This window comes from Acartia tonsa, chromosome 5 (assembly GCF_053477335.1).
Source record: "Acartia tonsa isolate MP-2025a chromosome 5, ASM5347733v1, whole genome shotgun sequence".
In the NCBI taxonomy this organism is placed as follows: Eukaryota; Metazoa; Arthropoda; class Copepoda; order Calanoida; family Acartiidae; genus Acartia; species Acartia tonsa.
This window is the reverse complement of record NC_137264.1, coordinates 12,932,839-12,956,344: the sequence shown is the minus strand read 5'-3', so window position 1 is coordinate 12,956,344 and position 23,506 is coordinate 12,932,839. Positions and strand designations below refer to the sequence as shown.

Here is a 23,506-nt window from a genome sequence, read left to right as displayed (position 1 = left end):
TCCTTATTTCCCTATTTTATCAACATTAATGTTTATTGTATGAAACTGCTTTATAGCATTTTTTTCCGATATTCATTCATAATTTTTGAGCTTTGCTACTTATGGATGTTGTCATCCTTGTTAGATTGAATATCACAATTATGTTTGTCCTATTAATCTGATTAGATTATATTTTTCTTAATTTGATTTGTTTTACAAGATTCCTTCCTATCCTAAAGGGATAGTTTCACGAAGTGCATTTAAAAAAAAAATAGTGAACTGTAAGTTTTTTCTATTTTGAATAACGTAGTAGTGCATAATATAAAGTTATTGATTAAAATTAAGAGATTTTACCAGGGATTTTCCTTTAAAAATGAGTTTTTCATTTTTATTTTCAACTTCGTTGCATGTTATATATGGCAAAAACTTTTTTGTCATAAATACAACTTTAGATAGCATTTACTAGTTAATAGAACTTTAAACTTTTTATACAACAAAATACACATAACAACAAAGAATGACCATTAAAATATTCAGCATGGTACTTAGAGTCAGGGGCGTCCAAGCTTTTTTTTTGGGGGGGGGTAAAAAATTTTAGGGGGGGGGTAATTCGTGTTTGGGGGGGGTAAAATGGCGCGCGAAGCGCGCCGAAATTTTTTTTTACCCCCCCCAAAATTTTTACCCCGGGGGTAAAATTTGATTGGGGGGGGTAATTACCCCCCCTAAAGTCTGTTGGGGGGGGTAAATACTCCCCCCAAATCTGTTGGGGGGGGTAATTACCCCCCCCAAACTAATTTACCCCGGGGGTAAAATTTTTGGGGGGGGTAATTTAATTATGTAAAAAAAGCACCTACCTAATCTATTAAGTTAATAAGTACTATCCTATAACATAAAGTAGTAAGTAAGGTTTATTTGACTATAGCTTCAGATTTCATTACTTTTAATACTGAGTTCTCCTTTTTAGGAAAGCTTCACATAGATCCCATGATGGTTCCACACTATTATAGGTCAATCCTTTGAGTGGTTTTAGGCTATTTTTCTCCTTTTTACCCTTTAGAAAACACGAGTTCTTAGATGCTAAGGGCGCCACTACTATTCAAATATATAGTAGTATCTCATTCTTTAGAACATAAAAATACAATAATTAACTCACTAACCAATGAACCAATATGATTATACTTTAAAGTGAAGCGTCTTATAGGTCCTGGTAAGTTTTATAACTAGTTTTGAGACACCCTGACATCCTCCCAAAAGAAATCGCCTATAGAAATTCTTTTTCATTATTTAATGAAATATTTAATTTAGTTAGGTATCTATTTTATGGAATCTTCAGTGCTTTACAATTACATCATAGATCCCCGGGATGGTTTTAGCCCTTATAAAGGCCCAAGCAAATAAAACATGATTACTCCCTCCCCCCCCCAAAAAAAAAATTTCAGTAAAATTTTTTTTTTAAGAACATTCAATTTGGGGGGGGTAAATACCCCCCCCAAAAAAATTCTTTAAAGAACACTTATTTTGGGGGGGGTAATTACCCCCCCCAAAATCGTTCGGGGGGGGTAAATACCCCCCCCAAAATCGTTGGGGGTGCCTACGGCACCCCCAAGGTAGGGGTAATTTTTTTTTGGGGGGGGTATTGTTCAAAAATTTTTGGGGGTGCCTACGGCACCCCCAAAATCGTTTGGGGGTGCCAAATGGCCCATTACCCCCCCCCTTGGACGCCTATGCTTAGAGTAGTGATCTTTTTATATGTCTTAGTAGAATATATTAGGCATTTGATAGATATGATTGTGATAAAGAATTTTAACATTGACCTGACCAAACTTTTTTTATTTGACAATATCTAAAAGAGTTAGTGATTTGCAACATAAATTACATGAGAATGGTCTTTTTATATATATATATGTTGTATGGTTAGTTGGTATTTCCGCGTGAGATAATGTGTATATTGTAAGTAAACCGGACGGTTTTCTTTATTTTTTTAAAAAGAATCTATAGAAAACCTGTCCTATAGTGAACTGGACGTTATTTTTTATGTTTTTTAAGTAACTTGTCCCAAAGGGAACCCCTGTTCAATTTTTTTATAACTCTTGTGAAATATGTGAAAAAAGATTATCTAAAATTGGTGTTTTGGCTATACATATTTGGAAAAAAATAGATCATTCTCATGTAATTTATGTGGCAAATCTCTTTAACTTTTTTCGATATTGTCAAATAAAAAAAGTTTGGTCTGGTCAATGTTAAAAATTCTTTAACATATAATCATATCTATCCAATGCCTAATATATTCTACTAAGACATATAAAAGTTCACTACTCTAAGTACCTTAACTCTTTAAATACACTTCATAGAACTATCCCTTTCGTCTCATTTCTACCTGGATGCAAACCGGTTCTTAGCCTGTACGACAAATGCCATGTTTTTCATATAAATTTGGTTGTCCGTAGAAACGTATAGGATTCACCTTTCTTTGCTGGCTGAGGCTCTGGAATTTTATTCTGCCAGGGCTACCTGAACAAGATATAATGAAACTGGAAATATGCATTGGATAACATCCATGCCTCACTAGAAAGTTTTTTTTCGTATCGTACTATAGACAGCTTTTATTATATTAAAATTAAGAAGAAAGATAAAACCCAGTTTTGTTAGCCACGAAAGCCCGGTCTAACAAAATATATAAATATTAATCAATTTGGTAGGTCAATAATAATTACAATTTTTTTTCAGGCTTGATATCCACAATGATCGACTCCTGCCCGCCGAGCGCGGGCACCAACCTGACTCCCTTCAAGCAGCCCGGGGTCAACATGAACAACATAGTCAAGTGTATGCTGAAGAAGGGTGTCATCACCGACCTGGCCAGAGTGCCCCATGCTCTGGATCTGTCCTCTCCAGGTATGGTTTGATTTTTAATGTAGCATACACTGGTCGCCGGAAGGGAAAAGCAGTTTTTTGAAAGGGGCTATCTGAGATTATTACAGATTCTGATTTATACATATATAGACAAATCAAAAATGCAAAAAACGAAATCAAAAGCGTTCCTTCTTGGGAAAAAATCCGGGAAAAAGATTTTAGCTATTTTTACCCTAAAATTCACATTGGAAAGCCTGCAAAAAATATAAAGCCATTTTAAAAATGTCATTGCTCAGCACCTAGAAGTGGTAGAAAAATGCTACGCATACCATTGGAAAGCTCACAACCTCTAGTTTTCATAAAAGTATAAAACGTTTTTGTACTATTATTAGTTTTTGAGCTATCCTCTGAAGTATACTCAAGTTTTAAAAATGCAGTTGTTTCATGAATTTTAAGTTTGATACTAGTTACATAAACCTTTTTAAAATTATATTGCTTAGCACTTAGGAGTTATATAATTATTTTATATAGGTACATTTGTATATTTTGTGTAATTGCAATTTTAGCTTAATTAAAAATGTCTTTGAAATGCGTATAGTTTGTAGTAAGAACCAAGGAGGGAGGGCGGAGTTTATACACTTATAGAAAATGAAATGCAGTATAAAATTTTGCCCTGGATGTTTTGGGCTTGTTGTTAGAGTTATTAACCTGATTATTTTTGTAAAATTACATGATGAAATATACCAGTAAAACTTTGAAAATTGAATTTTGGCATTTTCCTTCTAGGGGCTAATGGGGTAAAACAGACACTAAAATCTAATGTTTGAGCTTATTTTTGGAGATATCAAGCTAATTTTTTTCATGTAAACCTTATTTTGCATAATTTAGCTAGGTAGCCACTAAAGATTTCATTTTGGCACTTTCTTTCTTGGGGCTAGTGAGGTATTTTACCCTCCAAAACACTTATATTTAAGACTTGAGGTTTTTTTTAGATATATTAAGCTGATTTTTTAATGTAAACTTTATCACATAATTGAGCTATGTAGCAACTAAAGATTTCATTTTAATACTTTCTTTCTTGGGGCTAGTGGGGTGAAACAACCCAAATTGTTAAGTTATAAAATTCAAGGAAAGGGGGGGGGGGTTTATACACTGAGAGGAAATGAAATTTAGTATAAAAGAGGACTATCTACGAACAAGAGCAAGTGATTCTAAGCATCTTCCAGCATTGACCGATAGTATCTTTTTAGTAAATATACTTGGTTTATGTTTAATATTTGCTTTATTGACAAAAAAGTTAGGTTTCACCATGGTTTTATGTGAAAAAAAACTTTAAAATGTTAAGCATTGTTTAGTGCAATATCATCGAATGTTTTGATGAGTTCAAACTGTTGTTTAAAAGGTTTGACACAAAATAAATTATTGTGATTAAAAATGTATATTTAGAAAAAGGGTTTGTAACTTGTAAACAGTTTAATTCATGTACTTTTGCAATTTACAACATTTGATGCTTTTCTGCAGTCATAGACGTCCAAGGGGGGGGGGGGTAAAAGGTGATTATTCCCCCCCAAAAATTTTGGATTTTCAATTTTTACCCCCCCCCCCCCAAAGAAAAAAAAATGCCTTAATGAAATAAAGATAACCCCCCCCAAAAAAGAGCTTAGAGGTGCCATAGGCACCCCCAAAATTTTTATTTTTAAAATATTACCCCCCCCCCAAAAAAAAAAAAATAAAAAAGCTTGGTCGACTCTGTCTGCAGTGTTATTTTATTTTGTCCTTTGAACTCAACAAAGCATTTGATGATATTGCTTTAAAAATTGCTTTACATTTCATAGTTTTTTTCATATAAAACCATAGTGAAACCTAACTTTTTAGTCAATAAAGCAAATATTAAACATAAACCTAGTATATTCACTAAAAAAAACACTAAGGGTCAATGCTGGAAGATGCTTAGAATCACTTGCTCTTGTTCGTGGATAGTCCCCTTTTGCTCTGAATGTTTGGGCTTGTTGGTATAGTTATTAACCTGATTATTTTTGTAAACTCTTTTATATGATTAATTATCAATAAACATTAAGTTTGACACTTTCCTTCTAGTGGCTAGTGGGGTAAAACTTCCTCCAAAACTACTAAAACTTTAAGTTCTGGGCTTTTTTTAAAAATATTGGGCTGATTTTGTTAATGAAAACTTTTTTTCTTCAAATAACTTAACTAAATAATCACTATGGATTTCAATTAGGCACATCTTTTAAGGACTAAATTTTTTTTTTCTATGATGTGAAATAAGTTTTTATTAAAGTTCAACATGAAATCTATGAAAATAAGCTCAGAACTCATAATTTTTGTATTTTGGGGGTGTTTTACCCCACTAGCCCCTAGAAGGAAAGTGCCAAAATCCAATTTAAAGAGTTTTACTGGTGAATTTAATCATATAAAAGATTTTACAAAAAGAATCCGGTCAATAACTATAACGAAAACAACCAGGGCAAAATTTTATACTGCATTTCATTTAGTATAGTGTATAAAATCCCCCCCTCCTTCCTTAGTTCTTACTAAAAACTATACACATTTCAAAGCTTAAATTGAAAGTACCTAAAATATACAAATATACCTATATAAAATAATTATATAACTCCTAAGTGCTAAGCAATATAATTTTAGAAAGGTTTGTATAACAAGTATCAAACTTAAAATTCATGAAAAAACTGCATTTTTAAAACTTGAGTATACTTCAGAGGATAGCTCAAAAACTAATAATAGTACAAAAACGTTTTATACCTTTATGAAAAGAGGTTGTGAGCTTTCCAATGGTATACATAACATTTTTCTACCACTTCTAAGTGCTGAGCAATGACATGTTTAAAATGTCTTTATATTTTTTGCAGGCTTTCCAATGTGAATTTTAGGGTAAAAATAGCTAAAATCTTTTTCCCGGATTTTCTCCCAAGAAGGAACGCTTTTGATTTTGTTTTTTGCATTTTTTAATAGTCTATATATGTATAAATCAGAATCTGTAATAATCTCAGATAGCCCCTTTCAAAAAACTGCTTTTCCCTTCCGGCGACCAGTGCATAGCTATGTATATTTGGAAATGTCACCCCTAATTTATTTTAATAAATTGAAAATAAGGGGAGGGGAGGTTGGTAGTTTGTTCTTTCTGGGGAGCTCTAACTACAGGACAACCCAGAACCCATTATAACCTAACCTAACAACGTAAAACTAAACCACAATACATTTTTTAAAATTTTCACAAATATTTGGGGCGGCTCAGTGCTCAATGGGAACTTTGAGGGGAACTGGCGAGTTTTTTGTCCTTAAAAATTTCGGTAGTTCAATTTTCTCTTCTCTACACACTAACACGAATTTATCTTTTTTATGTTAGACTGTATTTTTTTATGAGAATGTCCTTTTTTGCAAGTTATATGTACACATTGCATAGTTGATGATTATAATGCACAAGCTTAAATGATCAATCATATTACATTTTAACTTTTCTACAGAAAGAAATGTAACAAAATCATTATAGCTATTTTGCTGAACTAAATTGTAAAATATCTTTATTCATATAATTATTCAGGTATGGCAGCAAGCGTGAACGCCGCCATGAAGCCCCTAGAGACTCTGAGCAAGCTGGTGAACCAGCCCACAGCCTTCACCATGCCAAAGTCTACTAAGTCGAAGCCCGAGACTGAGGAAACTACGGCTAGGAATGTTAATACTAATACCACCAATTCAGGTTAGATTGAGATTTTTTTTTTAACAGTTTTCAATAATTTTATATTACATACATTAGTTTCTTTCAAATATTTAAATTGCTTATATATGAAATTTAATTAGTGTGGATTGATCAGGAAGGAGGGGACACTGAACTCCGCTTATACCAACAACGAAATTAATTCAAAGAAATCACGAAACATATTCATGATTTTCAGATGTTTTGTAAAATTGACGACATTTTTATCTGTCCCCCACATATTTTAGATTTATTTCGCATATTGGCCATACCTTATTCATGCATTTGACTGAAAATTACACTGAATCCCAAAGTTTTAAATATGTTCTCTTAAAGGCTAACTTATACATTGGGTACTTTAATTAAATCTTGATTGATGGGTTCAAACTAGAATATTTGAAAATAAACATCCATTTTCCGTTCATTATTTTGTCTCCTTAGTGAGATCCCTGGTTTGGAAGAAAGTTACATTTTACTTCTTTCATTTAAATACACAAGTTTTCGTGTATACTAATCTTCTTTATAATCTAGAAGCCACACGAGCTCAAGGTGAAGAGGTTGGTGGTAACGAGGCCGAAGCAACGGAACATGACCTTAGCACAACAGCCTCGGCTGACCCCAACAGCGAGTCTGGACAGCTTAACACAGTTGAGGTTAGTGTGATAGATAGATAGCTAACAGCGAGTCGGGACAGCTTAACACAGTTGAGGTTAGTGTGATAGATAGATATAAGATGGATAGATAAAAATACAGATAGATTGATAGATGACATAAGACTCGGCTGAACCCAAAAGCCAGTCGGGTCAGCTTAACATTTCATTAATAATAAGGATGACAATATCCATAAAAGCGAAGCTAAACAAATTGAAACAAACAAGAAATCCGTAATAGTTATTTATCATATTTTCGTAATATTGTGAATGCTAGAATTGATATTAAAATTATTTCAACAATTTTGGTCATGTGATCAAAATTTGAATTTTCCTTCTACTATTGCCCCCTCTGGGGGCGAAGTAGGTGGAAATTTAAATTTTTGTCACTTGACCTTAATATTGGTGAAATAATTTTGAATGACCTTTCTTGTATAAGCAATATTAATAAAATATGATACTTGGTTTTGTCTCATTCTCTATCTTTTTCTTAAATTCAAAAAAGTCTATCAAAAAATTTACATCATCCAAGGGTGAACAATAAATATCTCTGTATATTTTTCTCTATATTTCTTCCCCCTCCCCCCTCCCTCACTTTTCTGTCTATTTCCTTCTCTCTCCTCCTCTTTTGTACGTTCATTTATACAATAGAGATAACCTAGAGACAGCACAAGGGAATTTTGTTTACATTATGTATCAGCTATAAATTGTTGAATATCTTAGGTTAAAGCTTTCCTTGGATGAAATATTTGAAGAAAATATTTCTTCCATCATATAATGTGAAGCGTATGACACAACATATAATAAGTTAGTTATAAATAATTTAATTTCTTATAATAAAGTTATCTTTCTAAAAATTATATCATTGCAAAAGGGATAGTTTCACGAAGTGCATTTAAAAAAAAATAGTGAACTGTAAGTTTTTTCTATTTAAAATAACGTAGTAGTGCATAATATAAAGTTATTGATTAAAATTAAAAGATTTGACCAGGGATTTTCCTTAAAAAATGAGTTTTTCATTTTTATTTTCAACTTCGTTGCATGTTACATATGGCAAAAACTTTTTTGTCATAATTACAACTTTAGATAGCATTTGCTAGTTAATAGAACTTCAAACTTTTTATACAACGAAATACACATAACAACAAAGAATGACCAATAAAATATTTAGTATAGTACTTAGAGTAGTGATCTTTTTATATGTCTTAGTAGAATATATAAGGCATTGGATAGATATGGTTGTGATAAAGAATTTTAACATTGACCGGACCGAACTTTTTTTATTTGACAATATCTAAAAAAGTTAGTGATTTGCCACATAAATTACACTAGAATGGTCTATTTTATGTAGGTATATATATATATATATATGTTGTATGGTTAGTTGGTATTTCCGCGTGAGATAATGTGTATATTGTAAACCGGACGGTTTTCTTTGTTTTTTTAAAAAGAATCTATAGAAAACCTGTCTTATAATGAACCGGACGTTATTTTTTATGTTTTTTAAGTAACTTGTCCCAAGGGGAACCCCTGTTCAATTTTTTTATAATTCTTGTGAAATATGTGGAAAAAGATTCTCTTATATTGGTGTTTTGGCTATACATATTTGGAAAAAAATAGACCATTCTCATGTAATTTATGTGGCAAATCTCTTTAACTTTTTTAGATATTGTCAAATAAAAAAAGTTTGGTCTGGTCAATGTTAAAAATTCTTTAACACATAATAATATCTATCCAATGCCTAATATATTCTACTAAGACTTATAAAAGTTCACTACTCTAAGTACCTTAACTCTTTAAATACACTTCGTAGAACTATCCCTTTAGTTGCAAATAATGTTGCCTATAGGGCTGTATTTCATATACAACAAAAAGTTTCTTTTTAAAAAAAATGGGGTCAGATTGACCATCTATGTCTAATGTTTATACCCACATCAAATATTAAATTATAACAATGTACAGTAGAGTGGATCAATTTTGGACATTGAATTTGTAATCAACATCTACAGTTTAAACGTCATATAAGAAACCTAATTATAAAAAATTGATTTTGTCCTTGAGGGGAAATGGGGGGAAGGTGTTTCCATGCATTAAAAATTTTAGAAGTTTATTCTGGAGGTGCAACTTTTTTTCTTTCAAAGTATTGCTTTATGCATCTTTTTGAATTTGTCTTGTTGATTAATATAAGAATATCAAATTGGTTTTAAAAAATATTCATCCAAGCATGAAAAATCTTAAATTAAATGTAAAATCTCTTGGTTTTTAAATTTATTTATGGATTTTTCTTGCTAGGATCAATAGTTTTAAAAACAGATTTTTTATTCTTATTCTACTCTTCAAGACAAAATTGGGAAGGAGCATAAAGCTATACTTTGAAAGAAAAATAATTGTCCCCCCCCCCAAAAAAAAAAAAATTCTCCCCACAAGTGTCTTTCTAAAAGTTTACATGCATCAGCGAGCCTCCCCATTATCCAAAATATTTTCTTTTCATTTTTTGGTCTCTTATATGATGTTCAGACAGAAAGTGTATGTAGCACATTTAAAATTAGAAAATCATTGAAAATCAAGCCACTCTAATGTACAGCATTTATTTCTTCAATTCCACAGTACAAAATTATTCCTGTATTTAAATTTAACATATCATATAGGAAAAAATATTCTTGTATTTAAAATTAAAAATCATGTTGGAAATTTTCTTACAATTTTTAAATTTTTTAATAATGTACAGCAAACTATTTCCTTTTTATCTCATGTTTTGAAATTTATAAGATAGTTAGAATAAATGACAGAAATAATGAAAGTTTTAAAGAAGAGAGCGTCAGGGGGGGGGTCGAGGGGGGTTTCCCCCCTCAGGAGAGGGGGGGTTGAGGGGGGTCTCCCCCCTCAGAAAAAGCTTGGGCTTAAATCTTCAACAAATAAAGAAAACAAAATTATTTTAAAAATTTCTTTTTTATGTTAAATATTATTATTTTTGTGACACTTGATTTCGAATGACAAAAAATGTTTCAATAAATATTACCCACTGTATGAAATGTTAAATTAGAAATCAATAATGATGTTGAAAAATTTATTCTCATTTTATACTCTGAAAAAAGGAATTGACAAAAAATAATAATTTTTATTCCAAACTTTTAAAACAGCATGCCTATTTCTTATTGGTTGACACTCGAATTAAAATAAAATAATGAATATTATTTCAAGACCAGAAATAAATTTGAAATAAATAATTTTCTTTCCCCTATATTTTTTATTCCAAAATGCCAAGAATTAATTTTGAAATAAAATAATTTTCTTTCCAATATTTTTATTCCTTTTTCTTATTGGACGTCATTTTGTGTCCAATGAGAGACTAGTGTTTAAATATTTTAAAGCTTATTACAGCATTTATTTTGAATATGATAATAGCAACATTCTTACATTAAATGTGATAAAAATCAATCCAAAATTCATTTACTACAGGATGCTTTAAACTTTAATTTTTAAGATTTGATAACAGAGATGCTTTGCTTATAATATTATACTTATTGGCCCTATGAACCCACATTCAAAAAATCAAGTGTATAGGATGAGATCTAACCAATGTTATTTTCAGGAAAGATTCCCTGAAAAGTTTGATTCAATGATGGACCATACACACATACACACACACACACACACAAATACACACACACAAACAGACATCCTATGACCTAACACATGTTATATTTTCAGGAAAGCTTCCCTGAGGAGTTTGATTCAATGATGGACCAACTTCTTGACCGTGATTCTGGTGGTGAACCTAATATTCTTGCAGAGGTAAGCTTCGTTTCTAATGTTCTACCATACCATGTTGTCATTTATTATTAAATCCAGGGAGGGACACCGAGGCATTTTGACTGTTAATTTTACTCTGATTCGATGGTTAAACAACTTCGGTAGGTACTTAAATTAAATCTTAATTGGTTAGTTCAAACTAGCAGTGTCCACCATTCCAACGATAATTTTTATCTACAGAAGGGTTAATTTTGCTAATGATAATTTTGGATGTACTGACATCGTCTATTGTCTTATTCCTTAAGGTCTTCCTGCGCTACTTATGAACCTAACTATTGTGCTTTTTTATGTGAAATAGATTTATTATTAGTTGGATGTTACACCAGATTTTTATGTTCTCTGATGAAGTTAAACTCTAACTAAAATGACGATTTTGCCCTTTACCCGATCCTCTCCTCTCCTACTGTATAAACGAAATGACCAATAAATGATGTTTATGTTAGGTTAGCTTAGTCCAGTCAGAGCGTAGGATGGATGACAATGACGATATAGTGGAACAAGAACAATCTCAAGAACAGGGAGAAGAACAGGATACAGAGGCTCATAGCGAGGTATGCATATATTGATAGATAGTTAGATAGACAGATGGACAGACAGACATATAGATAGATATAGTGGAACAAGAACAATCTCAAAAACAGGGAGAAGAACAGGATACAGAGGCTCATAGCGAGGTATGCATATACAGATAGATAGATTGACAGATGGACAGACAGACTGACAGACAGATAGATACAACAGCGTATACAGACAGACTTATAAACAAACAGCAAGGTATAAAGAGTACAGACAAACAAGATAAAGTGTTATACAGAAAAACAGACCTCTAACTTGGTGATTATATTCAGATTATTAGTGACACAGATATACAGACAGGCAGATACATATACAGATATACAGACCAACAAACAAAGATTTTTATAGACATATAGATACATAAACAGACAGATGGACATCCTATTACTTGCCGATAATTTTTAGGTTATCAGTGACACAGATATACAGACAGTACATAAAAAGACAGACAGACAGATAAATAAACAGACAGACAGACAGATAATAAACAGGCCGACAGATACAAACAACAACTTATACAGACAAACGGACATCATCTAATCAAATTGTTAAATTTTAGGTGATCAGTGATTCAGATTCTGACACAGACGGAAGTGGAGAGGAAGATGAAGAAGACGGGGAAGAACTTGAGGTAAGAAAATAATTGTGGAATAGCTACGCCTCTTGCTGTAGTAGCCCTTATCCTCTGATTCTGATGCACACGTAGATTGGTTTTGAGAATCCTTTAGGCCAATCTCTAGATTAGTAAACTTCGCGCACAGCTAAATGTATTGGCTGCTACATTTTATGCTGACCCGCAAATTAAAGAAAAATTACCTGTATAATGTACTGTACCAGTGTACATGCAATAGTAGTTAACTTTTTTTTTCATTTTATAAAAGTTTAACTTGTTTTTGCTGCGCTACTTAAATCATTGTCTTTTAAATATAAGATGACCTAATATTAGTGTCCCAACTTTTCAACCAATAATTTAAATCTATATAATAGGATGGAGAGGATGGTGATGAGGGAGAGGAGGATGATGACGACACCAGCGGATTCCTCGAGGATGTGGAAGACGACTTTCAGGACATGGAAGACGCGGCATTCTTCAGGTACAATATGTAATTGATTGATTGATTGAAAGATTTTACCCTTAGCGGACGACGTAATATTTTTCCATTAGAAAACCTGTTACTTTTCCAAATTCAGGAAATCTTTATAATAAAGTAATAAGATCTCCGTTTGTCTATCTGTACCAACGGATCTCGCTAACCGCTGAACTGGTATAGTTGTTCTCCTATACAGGGTAGCTTCTCATAGGTCCTGGGAAGGCTTATATCTATTTTGGGGGTTTGGTACCACAACCCTCCTAAGAGAAGTCGCCCCTAGAAAATAATTACCCCTTCCTACCCCCCCATCCCGTCCTCAAAAACAAAAGAATTCAATGTAGCTTAGCCGCTAATTAAGGTCTATTTTGATATGAATGCATTTTTTTCTAATAATGATTATTCCTTCCTGCAGGATGCCTGGAAACATGGACCGTGAATTTGACTCTATCATGATGGTCGGAGTGAATGACCAGTATGGGCTGGGTGGTGCAGATGACCGTATGCACCTGCAGCCCTCACTCTTTGATGGCGTGACCAGCGCGGATGGCGTTACAGGTAATTAATAATTTAAATAAATAAGAAAATGCTTAACTAGAAATTTGCCGAAAGTACAAGCAAACTGTTTAGGTATTAACAAGGTTGGCAGGAAAAGTCCAGGGCAGATTAAACCACATGTTTTTTTCCGGTTTTAACCACCAACAAAAATCCATAGCAAAAGTCTACCTTGAAAAAAATGTTGTTTTCGCCTCTATAAAGGTCCTAAATTACTATTTTTTCTGAAGAAACTTCTCATTTTTTCCTAAAACGCCTTTACACACAGTATAAAAATATTAGATTTACAACAAAAAGGACTTCTTTCTATTTTCTTTTTAAATAAAATGTTGCTTTCTAAAAATAAGTCATTTTTTGTTGTAAATTCTAATGTTTTTACCTATACTGTTTTTTTCCTAATATTTAACCAGTTAAAACTGGACTTTTGCCTACCCTGCAGGCCTGGGTATTAAAGATCCTTACTTTATTTGGGATATCAAGTTCTTTACTAAATTATCATATATGATTTGTCTGTGAAATTAGTCAAACTTTATAGTTTTGAATACCAAAATTTATGTTTATGTACATTGTATGCTGCTATAGGAAAACATTGAAGATTTTTTTAGGCTGTACTACATAGGTATAATGGTGTTCACTAAAATATTTTAAGAATTGGTTTTTCTATTGACCTTTATCTTTTTATCCTAGAAATTTTACCTATGCTTTTATTATTATTTGTTCATTCTTGTTAATAACTAAATTATTAGGTGGTGCTGATGGTGTTACCGGTGGTACTGGAAGCCACGTGACCCCCAGCCATCCCCTACTCATGGGCAGAAGTGCTGGGGATGCTCAGTCCTTGCTGGGGCGTGCACAGAATAGAACCCTACAAAGAAGCAGAGGCTACAGGTAAAAAGAACCTAAAACATTGATAATTTCTTCTTGCTGTGTTTTGACTAAATTCAAAATATGGTTTTATTTTTATTTTACATTATTTTAGATAGCCGATGCGCCGCTAGCATCTAGGGGCTCCTTATTGGTAGGGATAAGGATAAAATAAAAATTAAAGTAGCCTAAAACCATCTCTGATACATATGTGAAGCTTATCTTAAGTGGAAATCTGCAAGCTTGAGACAAAAAACCTTCTGCCCTACATAATCGTTATGATAAATTTAAGGTATGTCCAGCTGAATCCAAGAAACGGCGGCCTAACAAACCCGGGGACCCCCGCCATCCTGCAGTCCCTGCTGGGCACCGACACATCCCGCCACCTTCCCTCCTTCATTCTCAACAGCCAGACCCGCAACAACCTGCACGACGCGAGGGTTGTTTTGCTGGAGCCAACTGGCGCCGGCGGTGCCATGGATTTTGACACCACAATCACCATTTTAGACGGCCTTGACGACGAGCTGACGGGCGGCGTGGACGGTGGGCTGTTGGGAGGCGGCGCAGCCGGATCGTCGCTGACTACAATTCCCAACGCGCTGGTCCGCTGGACCGACGAGTCGCGGGTGTTGGACGGGGAGAGTGTGCATGACTGCGTGACCGCCATCAAGCCCCAACTCCTGGAGGTTATCCACAAGCACAGAGAGGAGGAGTTTGCGGAGCGGCGGGAAAAGAAGCGGAAACAACAGGAGGAGGAGGAAAAGCAGGCGGCCAAGAAGAGGGAAGAGGAGCAGAAAAAGAGGGCGGCCAACGCCGCCGCAGGTGGTGAGCCAGAAGCTGCCACAACACCCGCCCCCGAATCGGCTGGCGAAGGCCAGCTGGCGGACGGTGATGAAATGGACGTTGTTGTGAGTGAAAACTCGGCGGTTGCCAGCCTGACGGCGACATCTGGCAGTGATGATGGAGCTGGCAGCACAAGAAGTAGTCTTACAGATACTGTTTCTAGGTAATTTATATTTCAAATGGATTTTATGTTTTAAAGGGAAAATACATATTATGGACGAATTTGCTAATTGTAAGTCGACCTCTAGATTACTTCCTATAAATATTTACAAGTTTCACAAGGCAGAATTTCACACAGTGCAATTAAGGGAAGATTATTTATTTGAGTATGTAGTGTCCTATTTTTTTCTGATTTTAATAAAAAAAAAATATAAAAGGATTTATTATTAAAAATATAATCTAGATTTTTTTTAAAGCTTTTAAAGTTTTCAATTTTATATGTATATTTACCTTCTTATTCAATAAGTTTTAAAGCTAGATATAAAATATTTCTAATTTATATGTATTCATATTTTCACAATAAAAAACCTAACGATTAATCATTTCTTAAGGTTAAGTGAAGATCTGGTTAATGCCATTTCAAGCAGGATGTCAACAGGTCTACCTGCTAGAGGTTCTGATTTATTGGCAGGTATTACAGATAGATACCTAGCTAGTTAGATAGATAGACAGACAGACAAATCATATAAATAATGTAGAAAGTCAACATGGCTACCTGCTAGAGGTTCTGATTTATTAGCAGGTATAGGAGATAGATAGATGGATATATAGATAGACAGACAAATAAAATAAAATCATGTAAAAAGTCAATAAGGCTACCTACCTGCTAGGGGTTCTGATTTATTACCAGGTATAGTAGATATATAGATAGATAGATAGTGTGATGGACAGATAGATAGACAGACAAATAAAATAAAATCATGTAAAAAGTCAATAAGGCTACCTACCTGCTAGGGGTTTTGATTTATTAGCAGGTATAGTAGATAGATAGATGGATGGAGACAAATCTTGTAGAATGTAAACAGGGTAAAAATAACTACACTTTCCCCTATTCCATCCCCTCCCCTTTTACTAGATGAAGGAACTGACCAATAAATAAAAGGGGAAACAGCACTATAAATTGACTACAATTTTTCCCCTGTCAATATTAATCCTATTCTACATAAATTTTGCTATTTAGGAGTAGGAGGAGTACACGGTGCTAGCGGAACATTATCAGATGCGGTCGGCAGTATTTCAACTGCGGCTGACGCATCCTCCCTCAACACAGTCTTGCAGACGCTGACCAGTACGTTCGGCGGGACCGGGCAGCCGCCGCCCCCGCCAAACGAGACCAGCACCCCGCTGGATGGTGGTGTGAATCCGCCAAGTTTTCAGTTTGCGGCTCCCTCCTCCGCGTTCCCTAATATTCCTATAAGGTAATATTAATTTTTTTCGTTTTTTGTAATACCTATCGCAAATTTATTTTTTGGGGGTGTAGCTACTAAATTCTTCTAAACTGTAATTTCATTTGGGATTAAATATTTTCTTTATTTTTGGAATACATATATGTACTGTACATCATTTCTATTTTGTGCTTTCTCATTCACTACTCTCCCCTCTCCCTCCTAAATTATGATAAACAAAATTGAATATAAAAGGGGTCACGTGGGGTATTTTTAACCCCCTCCTTAATTTTTTAATGGTGGGTTTATTGCTCTAGAATTAAGTTGTGTGAAAGCCGTTTAATATCTATTTTATGCCTTTTTCTTTCAATATTTGCTTTGGCTTTTAAGATTTCATTTAAAAATCTTCTTATTGGATTTAATTTTCCTTGCTTTGCTAATTTTGTTTCCACCTGATCGTATCAGATTTATTTCTGATTTGCCAGGTTTAATTTGCTACCTGACGTGTCAAGGTTGGACGGACAGCAGGACGGTACCAGCAACCTCCAGCCTGCAGTCACCACCTCCAGCAGTAGTCCAGGAGTCATTGTGCCGCCGCCATCGTCGGTTATCAGCAGCAGTTTGGCGGTATCGGCGGGAGAAAGAACAGCCGCCGTTGGTGGAGATAATTTACCGGATGCACTAGCTCCGTTATCACCATCGCCGGATGAACAACTGATGGCTGCTTATTCACAGGTTGGTTCCCTGTTATTAGTGGGAGAGTCCCCAAAGTTTTATAATAACGTTTTCTATTTTGTAGCTCAACAACTTTGGGGTCTTTTATTGAATTTTTATTGGTTGTTTTATAGAGTTGAGCGTTCAGACGTTTTAACCACTATTTCTACAAAAGGGGTAATTTTGTGTAGCATCATTTTGGGACGTACATCAATTTATCAGTTATTGCCTTATCCCTTTAGATCCTTAGGACAAAGCTGCTCCATAATTCACTTTACATGTATCTGTCTGTATGTATCGCTGATGAGGGGGAAATGCAATAATCTCGGCTGCCATTTAAGACATATTTTCTTTTTTGTAAAGATGCACTAATTTCCAAAGAGCATCAATGAATAATCTATAATACAAAGTAGAACGAAGTCTATTTGTTTGTAGCGAAGGATCTCGCTTTACAGGGTAGCTTCTCATAGGTCCCGGAAAGGTTTATAACTATTTTCTTGGGGGGGTGGGACACCCCTAACCCCCCCCCCCAAAAAAAAAAAAATATTTTCTTTTTAAAACCAAAATTAAAATAGTGGGGTCGACTACCCCCCCCCCTCTCCAAAAAAAAGGAAAAATATTTTTTTTTTTAATTTTTCTTTTAATTTTTCTTTTAAATCTTGAATACCTACGAAAAATTTGTTTGATTAAACCTCTTGGGGAAAAGTCCCTAGAGGCTAGGGGCGAAGCCGCTAGTAATATGATATAATATAATATAAGTTGTTTTGTCTGTCATACATTCATTCTGCAAAGACGCAAATAAAAACATTTTTGTATGGTTTAGATCCAGTTTGATTCCAGTGTACCCCTTCCCCGCAAAAAAATCCACTTCCCCCCTCCCATTTTTTCAAATATTTTTCTTTGTTCTCTAAAATAAAAGTTTTGAAAGATGAATTAATACACGAAATTAAAAAAAACATTATGAAACATGCGTTAATTATCCAGGATGTAGACATGACCAACACACCACAACAACAACAACCTGGATTCTCAGACCTGGAGGCTGGGGGGTCTACAGGTTCAGATCCCAGCGTTCCAGTGGATTTGTCCAGCACAGGAGCTGTGGATAATAGCACTTCTGTTATTAGGACTAGTGCTAGCCAACAGGAATTACCGCAGGTGACCTATCCTTGTCTAAAAAGTAACTGGATGTTTGTCTATTGGTGTTTTCAGCTAAGGGAGAGGAGGGTCCCGAAAGTTTTATAAAAACATTTTCTTATTCGTTGGATAAAAAAAATAAGTTAGGGGACATAGGATTGTAAATTAAACTAGTCCCCGAAGTATTATAAAAACGGATTAAAAAATTGAGTTAGGGGACATAGGATTGTAAATAAACACACTTATTCGTTGGTCTAAAAAATTTGATAGAGGGGACTGTAAAGTATACTGGTCTCCAACGTTTTATAAAAACGTATTCTTTTTCGTTGGCCTTAAAACTTTGAGTATTTTTATTAAATCTTGTTTAATTGATAATAACTAGCTGTGTCTAAACTTGGCCACCAGTGATATTTTGATTTATAATTCAGTGTTTAACACCAATCTATGTTGTCCCAGAAGACATACAAGAAGTTTTTGTTAATATTCCTGTTTTTTTAGGATTTGTCTCAAAGTAACACAGCAGGTGGGGACGAGCCCAAGACTGATGACCAGCAGCAAGATGGCGGCGACAATGCCGCACCCGCAGCGGGTCCTTCGGGAACCAGTGATAGTGCCCCGCCCCCAGTCGATGACTACTCCTCTATTTTAGGTAAACTAAACATTTTAGAATTAGCTCAGCTTTTCTATAACTATGTCAGTCCCTTAACTCAGGGAGGGAGGGGACATTAGTATGTTTATAATACTATTCCCCAAAGTTTTATGACAACGTTTTCTTTTTCGTTGGCTTAACAACTTTAGGGTCTTTATTGAGTTTTGATTGGTTGGTTGGTTCATAAAGTTTAGTGTCCAAACGTTTAATCCACTTATTGAAATCTGCAGGAGGGGAATTTATTTGTATCATTATTTGGGATGTACATTTATTTATTGATTATTTTCTTATCCCTTTATATCCCTGCCCTTAACTAAATATCGTTAAAAAGGGTCAAATTGTCATTGTACATTTTTCCATCAAATATAAATGCTTTGTAATAAATTCTGATATTAGTTGGTTAGTTTTATAGACAGGGTTGGAAAAAACCCGGGTTCAATCAAAATTCAATACATAGTTTTTACAATTTTCTTTTGATTTACTTCACATGTTTTTTTTAGAGATAAAAAAGTTGAAGTTTTAAAATGCTGTTATTTATACGATTCCATTGTCCATAATTTACCTAAATGTTCTTTTAATGTTTATTAGTTGATTTATAGTGCTACTCCGAACTTGTCAAAAAATCTAAATTTTGTAATTTGAATTGTTTTATAAACTAATCTTGTTTTAGGTGATATTGATATTCCGGAGGGCGTTGACCCCTCCTTCCTGGCGGCCCTACCCGAGGACATGCGCCAGGAGGTCATTGAGGAGCAGCGCCGGTTGTTGCGCGCCCGCCAGGCTCCCCCCGCTCCTCCCCCACCCACAGAAGGTGTTGGGGAGGTCAATCCTGAATTTTTGGCCGCCTTGCCCCCCAACATTCAAGAAGAGGTGTTGGCCCAACAACGGCTAGAACAGCAGCGACAAAGCGCCGCCCAATCTGACCCCAGCGCCCCAGTTGATCCCAGCGAATTCCTACAAACCCTCCCACCATCCCTGCGCCAGTCCCTGCTCGCCGAGATGGAAGACTCTCAAATATCGGCGCTGCCCGCCGAAATCGCCGCTGAGGCCCAGACGCTGCGCCGCGACTTCGAGCAAAGAAACCGAGCTTTGATGCACGAACGCTTCTTCAACCACGTGAACCATCCCACGTCAACTTTGTCGAGCATCCTGCGCAATACGGTGAACCGTATCGGCGGCTACACCGTGCACAGTAATAGCGGCGGTGGATCGGGCGCTGGTCGAAGTGTGTGGAGCCGAACCATCGGCGGTGGCCGCGGCGGGCCCGGGCACCAACACAACGCCGCCCTCCTCGCGGCCCAGACAAATGCTAAATTTAAGGGACGCCAGTTGTTGGACCACGAAGGGTTGTCCTGCCTCCTGATATTGCTCTTTATCGACGACTCCAAGCTGAACACCACCCGACTGCATAAGATCTTGAGAAATTTGTGTTACCACGCGCCCACGCGGGACTGGGTCATCAAGTGTCTGCTGTCCATTCTGGAGCGCGCCAACAGTTGCGGCCCGGAAAGCGGAGTGGCGGGAAGCGCAGCTGATCCCATGCTGACAGCGGCAACAGCCACGCCGCCACCGCCCAAGCTGAGGAAGTCTGTTAGCGGTAGCGGCAAGGGAGCCTCAGGTATGTAAATAGATATTAGATAGATTATTAGATGCTTACATTTACAGGCAGAAATTTATATATGGAGTTATCGATATACTTTAAATTATATGAATTTATTTAAAAGATATATTTCAAATTAGATAGATAGTGGCTGTTGAATAAACTTTTACAGTTAAATAGTTTTGGAAGTTGATAATAATGGGATTGAATAGAAGAAAAATCTAGCAAAAGTTTTTTGTATCTTGGATTTTCAATTATTTTTACTATTTAGGAGAGGTTGTATGCCGAGATCCTAGTCAAACCTCTAGCTAATACCAGATAGAAAGATAGTTATTTTTTAATATCTAGGAGAGGTTGTATGCCGAGGTCCTAGTCAAACCTCTAGCTAGATACCAGATAGAAAGATAGTTATTTTTAATATCTAGGAGAGGTTGTATGCCGAGGTCCTAGTCAAACCTCCTGGTTGAACATCTCTATGGACGCTGCCCTTGGCTTCAGAGCTAATGTGTTCCAGGTATAGTCTAATCGACAATCCTTACAACCCTCTATATTTAGTAAAGATCTATTTTTTATATAAAAATGTTGGAGGTGGAACTTTATTGATCTCCATTGTACTTTCCCAGTATCCTTTGGTATTTTTTACCAGCAGAAATATTTATAATCATTTTATATACCTTTTAGTACATAAGAATATATTACTATATTCATTAGTTACCAAAAATAGAAAGGGCTATTTATTTTACTAACTGGGACGGAGCTAGGGGACTGTAAATTACACTGGTACCCAATGTAAATTACACTGGTACCCAATGTTTTCAATCAAGTTATCGTATTTTTTGGCTAAAAAATTTTGGTATCTACAAAAAACTTTTATTGGTTAGTTTTCAAATTTTTCAACAAATAATTTTAGTCTGCAAAAGGGTAATTTTGTTGTTCTTCAAAGGGGATGTATAAATATTACTTTATTATCCATTGTTTTATCTCAATTCCTTGGTATTATTGAATAGCTTTATTGCATTGTAGAATGAAATCATCCTATCAATTTGAAACTGTTTAGGTTCAGCGCCCCGTAAACCCTGGTGGGGGTAAGAAGAACCCCGTCAATACTGTGATTAGTGGTACAAATATCAAGGTAAATTATGCCCTATGCAATTATAATACTAGAGGCTACGCCCCTAGAGGCCTCTTGTGGTAATTGAGGAAGTTGCATTTAAAAGAAAAAGTTTTCTAGGGTTTTTTTCCAAAAAATAGTTAGAAAGCTTCCCAGGACCTATGCGAAGCTACTATGTAAAGGAGAGCCATATCGGTTCAGCGGTTAGCGATATCCTTCGCTACAGACCAAAAAAGGATTACTTCTTTTATTTTAACATAATAGGTTTAAACAGAATAAATAGTAAGGTAATAACGTTATTTACACTATGATACAATGTCTGGATCGATACTACAATTATTTAATTTAAACATTTCCTTAAAATTAAATTAAAATTGAAAACCAGCTGTTTACAAGATCTTAATTTTGTGTAGGTGCATCCTCAAGCAGCGCCAGTGGTGTGCAAGAACACCCTGGAGCTATTGATCTCCTTGGCACGGAGTTTCTCCATCCACTTTCTACCCGGGGCGGGGGTACCTCCCCTCACAGTCACACCCTCCTCATCTAGTGATAATACATCCAGTAGTACTGAGGTAAGTGTGTGTCCCCAAAGTTTTCTAATACCGTTTTCTTATTCGTTAGCTTGACAACTTTTGTGACAAGTGAATTTTTGATTGGATGATTTATTAATTTGAGTGTTCAAATGATTCAACCTCAGGGGTAATTTTGTGTATAATGATTGGGTATGTACATCGATTTATCGGCCATTGACTTATCCCTTTAGCTCCCTGGAGGCAAGTGTGACAAATTGCAGGGATATTAAGGGATAAGACAATGGTCAATAAAATGATGGACTATTCCACCAATGATGATGCACAAAATTACCCCTCATGTAAAGTTCAATTATTTGTTATATCGTTTGAACACTCAACTTTATGAACCAACCAATCAAAATTTAGTATAGTCCCCAAAGTTGTTGAGCCATCAAATAAGGGTAGATTCCTCTTAGTATTATTTTTAGCGATTTCGAAAATTTGAGTAGCCCCCCCCCCCCCCCCCCCCCCCCGACAACAAAATAATAATTTAAGTAAACTATTATTAGGTTGGACAGGAGGAAGGGAGGGAGGGTATATAAGGCGAGACACGAGCCTTGCCTTGCCTTGCCTCAGGCTCCTTAGTCAACCATGCCAACCAGTTTAGGATCGCAGTCCCTCACTACAAGGCATATTGTAGTCGACTAACAAACAGCTACAAGCTTTCAGTCTATTTATAGCAGAATTCCCCTCCCATCTGACCAACAACCCCCTTTTCCCCACCCCCTTAATGTTCTCCCTCACATCATGCGAGCACTCCATGTCCGCTACGTGTCCGCGTTTTTTTACTGTATTGTTTACACCTTTCCTCTCCCATCTGACCAACAACCCCCTTTTCCCAGTCCCCTTTATGTTCTCCCTCTCGTCCGCGTTTTTTTAGCAAGAACAATTTTATTTGTGGGTTGCGTAGCAATATTTAAAAGAAATAGCCGACAACGAACATCTGTGGCCGCAGCGCTCGGCTCCCTAGCCTATAACCTAACCTAACCTAACCTAAAATAGTTTTTTGAAATTTAGAAAATTAAAGTACCCCAGACAACGAACATCCGTGGCCGCAGCGCTCGGCTCCCTAGCCTATAACCTAACCTAACCTAACCTAAAATAGTTTTTTGAAATTTAGAAAATTAAAGTACCCCAGACAACGAACATCCGTGGCCGCAGCGCTCGGCTCCCTAGCCTATAACCTAACCTAACCTAACCTAAAATAGTTTTTTGAAATTTAGAAAATTAAAGTACCCCAGACAACGAACATCCGTGGCCGCAGCGCTCGGCTCCCTAGCCTATAACCTAACCTAACCTAACCTAAAATAGTTTTTGAAATTTAGAAAATTAGAGTACCCCGACATCAAGTTGTGGACACAGGAAAAAGGCAAGCTTCAATTTA

The 23,506-nt window shown here is 35.6% G+C and overlaps 1 protein-coding gene across 4 annotated transcripts in view; it reads left to right on the top strand.

Moving 5' to 3' along the window:
• HUWE1 (HECT, UBA and WWE domain containing E3 ubiquitin protein ligase 1) overlaps window positions 1-23,506 on the top strand; it is a 75,292-nt gene that overhangs the window by 34,925 nt on the left and 16,861 nt on the right. For 3 of the 4 annotated variants that reach the window (XM_080160357.1, XM_080160360.1, XM_080160359.1), the window contains 19 exons: window positions 2,707-2,874; window positions 6,410-6,568; window positions 7,097-7,218; window positions 10,927-11,010; window positions 11,472-11,579; window positions 12,164-12,235; window positions 12,592-12,698; window positions 13,108-13,250; window positions 13,994-14,135; window positions 14,404-15,117; window positions 15,506-15,585; window positions 16,135-16,372; window positions 16,825-17,074; window positions 18,038-18,211; window positions 18,689-18,839; window positions 19,510-20,457; window positions 20,865-20,953; window positions 21,497-21,571; window positions 21,964-22,122. In XM_080160357.1, the coding sequence (XP_080016483.1) occupies window positions 2,707-2,874; window positions 6,410-6,568; window positions 7,097-7,218; window positions 10,927-11,010; window positions 11,472-11,579; window positions 12,164-12,235; window positions 12,592-12,698; window positions 13,108-13,250; window positions 13,994-14,135; window positions 14,404-15,117; window positions 15,506-15,585; window positions 16,135-16,372; window positions 16,825-17,074; window positions 18,038-18,211; window positions 18,689-18,839; window positions 19,510-20,457; window positions 20,865-20,953; window positions 21,497-21,571; window positions 21,964-22,122 (3,983 nt within the window). The remainder of the gene's footprint in view (window positions 1-2,706; window positions 2,875-6,409; window positions 6,569-7,096; window positions 7,219-10,926; window positions 11,011-11,471; window positions 11,580-12,163; window positions 12,236-12,591; window positions 12,699-13,107; window positions 13,251-13,993; window positions 14,136-14,403; window positions 15,118-15,505; window positions 15,586-16,134; window positions 16,373-16,824; window positions 17,075-18,037; window positions 18,212-18,688; window positions 18,840-19,509; window positions 20,458-20,864; window positions 20,954-21,496; window positions 21,572-21,963; window positions 22,123-23,506) is intronic. The other variant, XM_080160358.1, reaches the window with a different exon arrangement.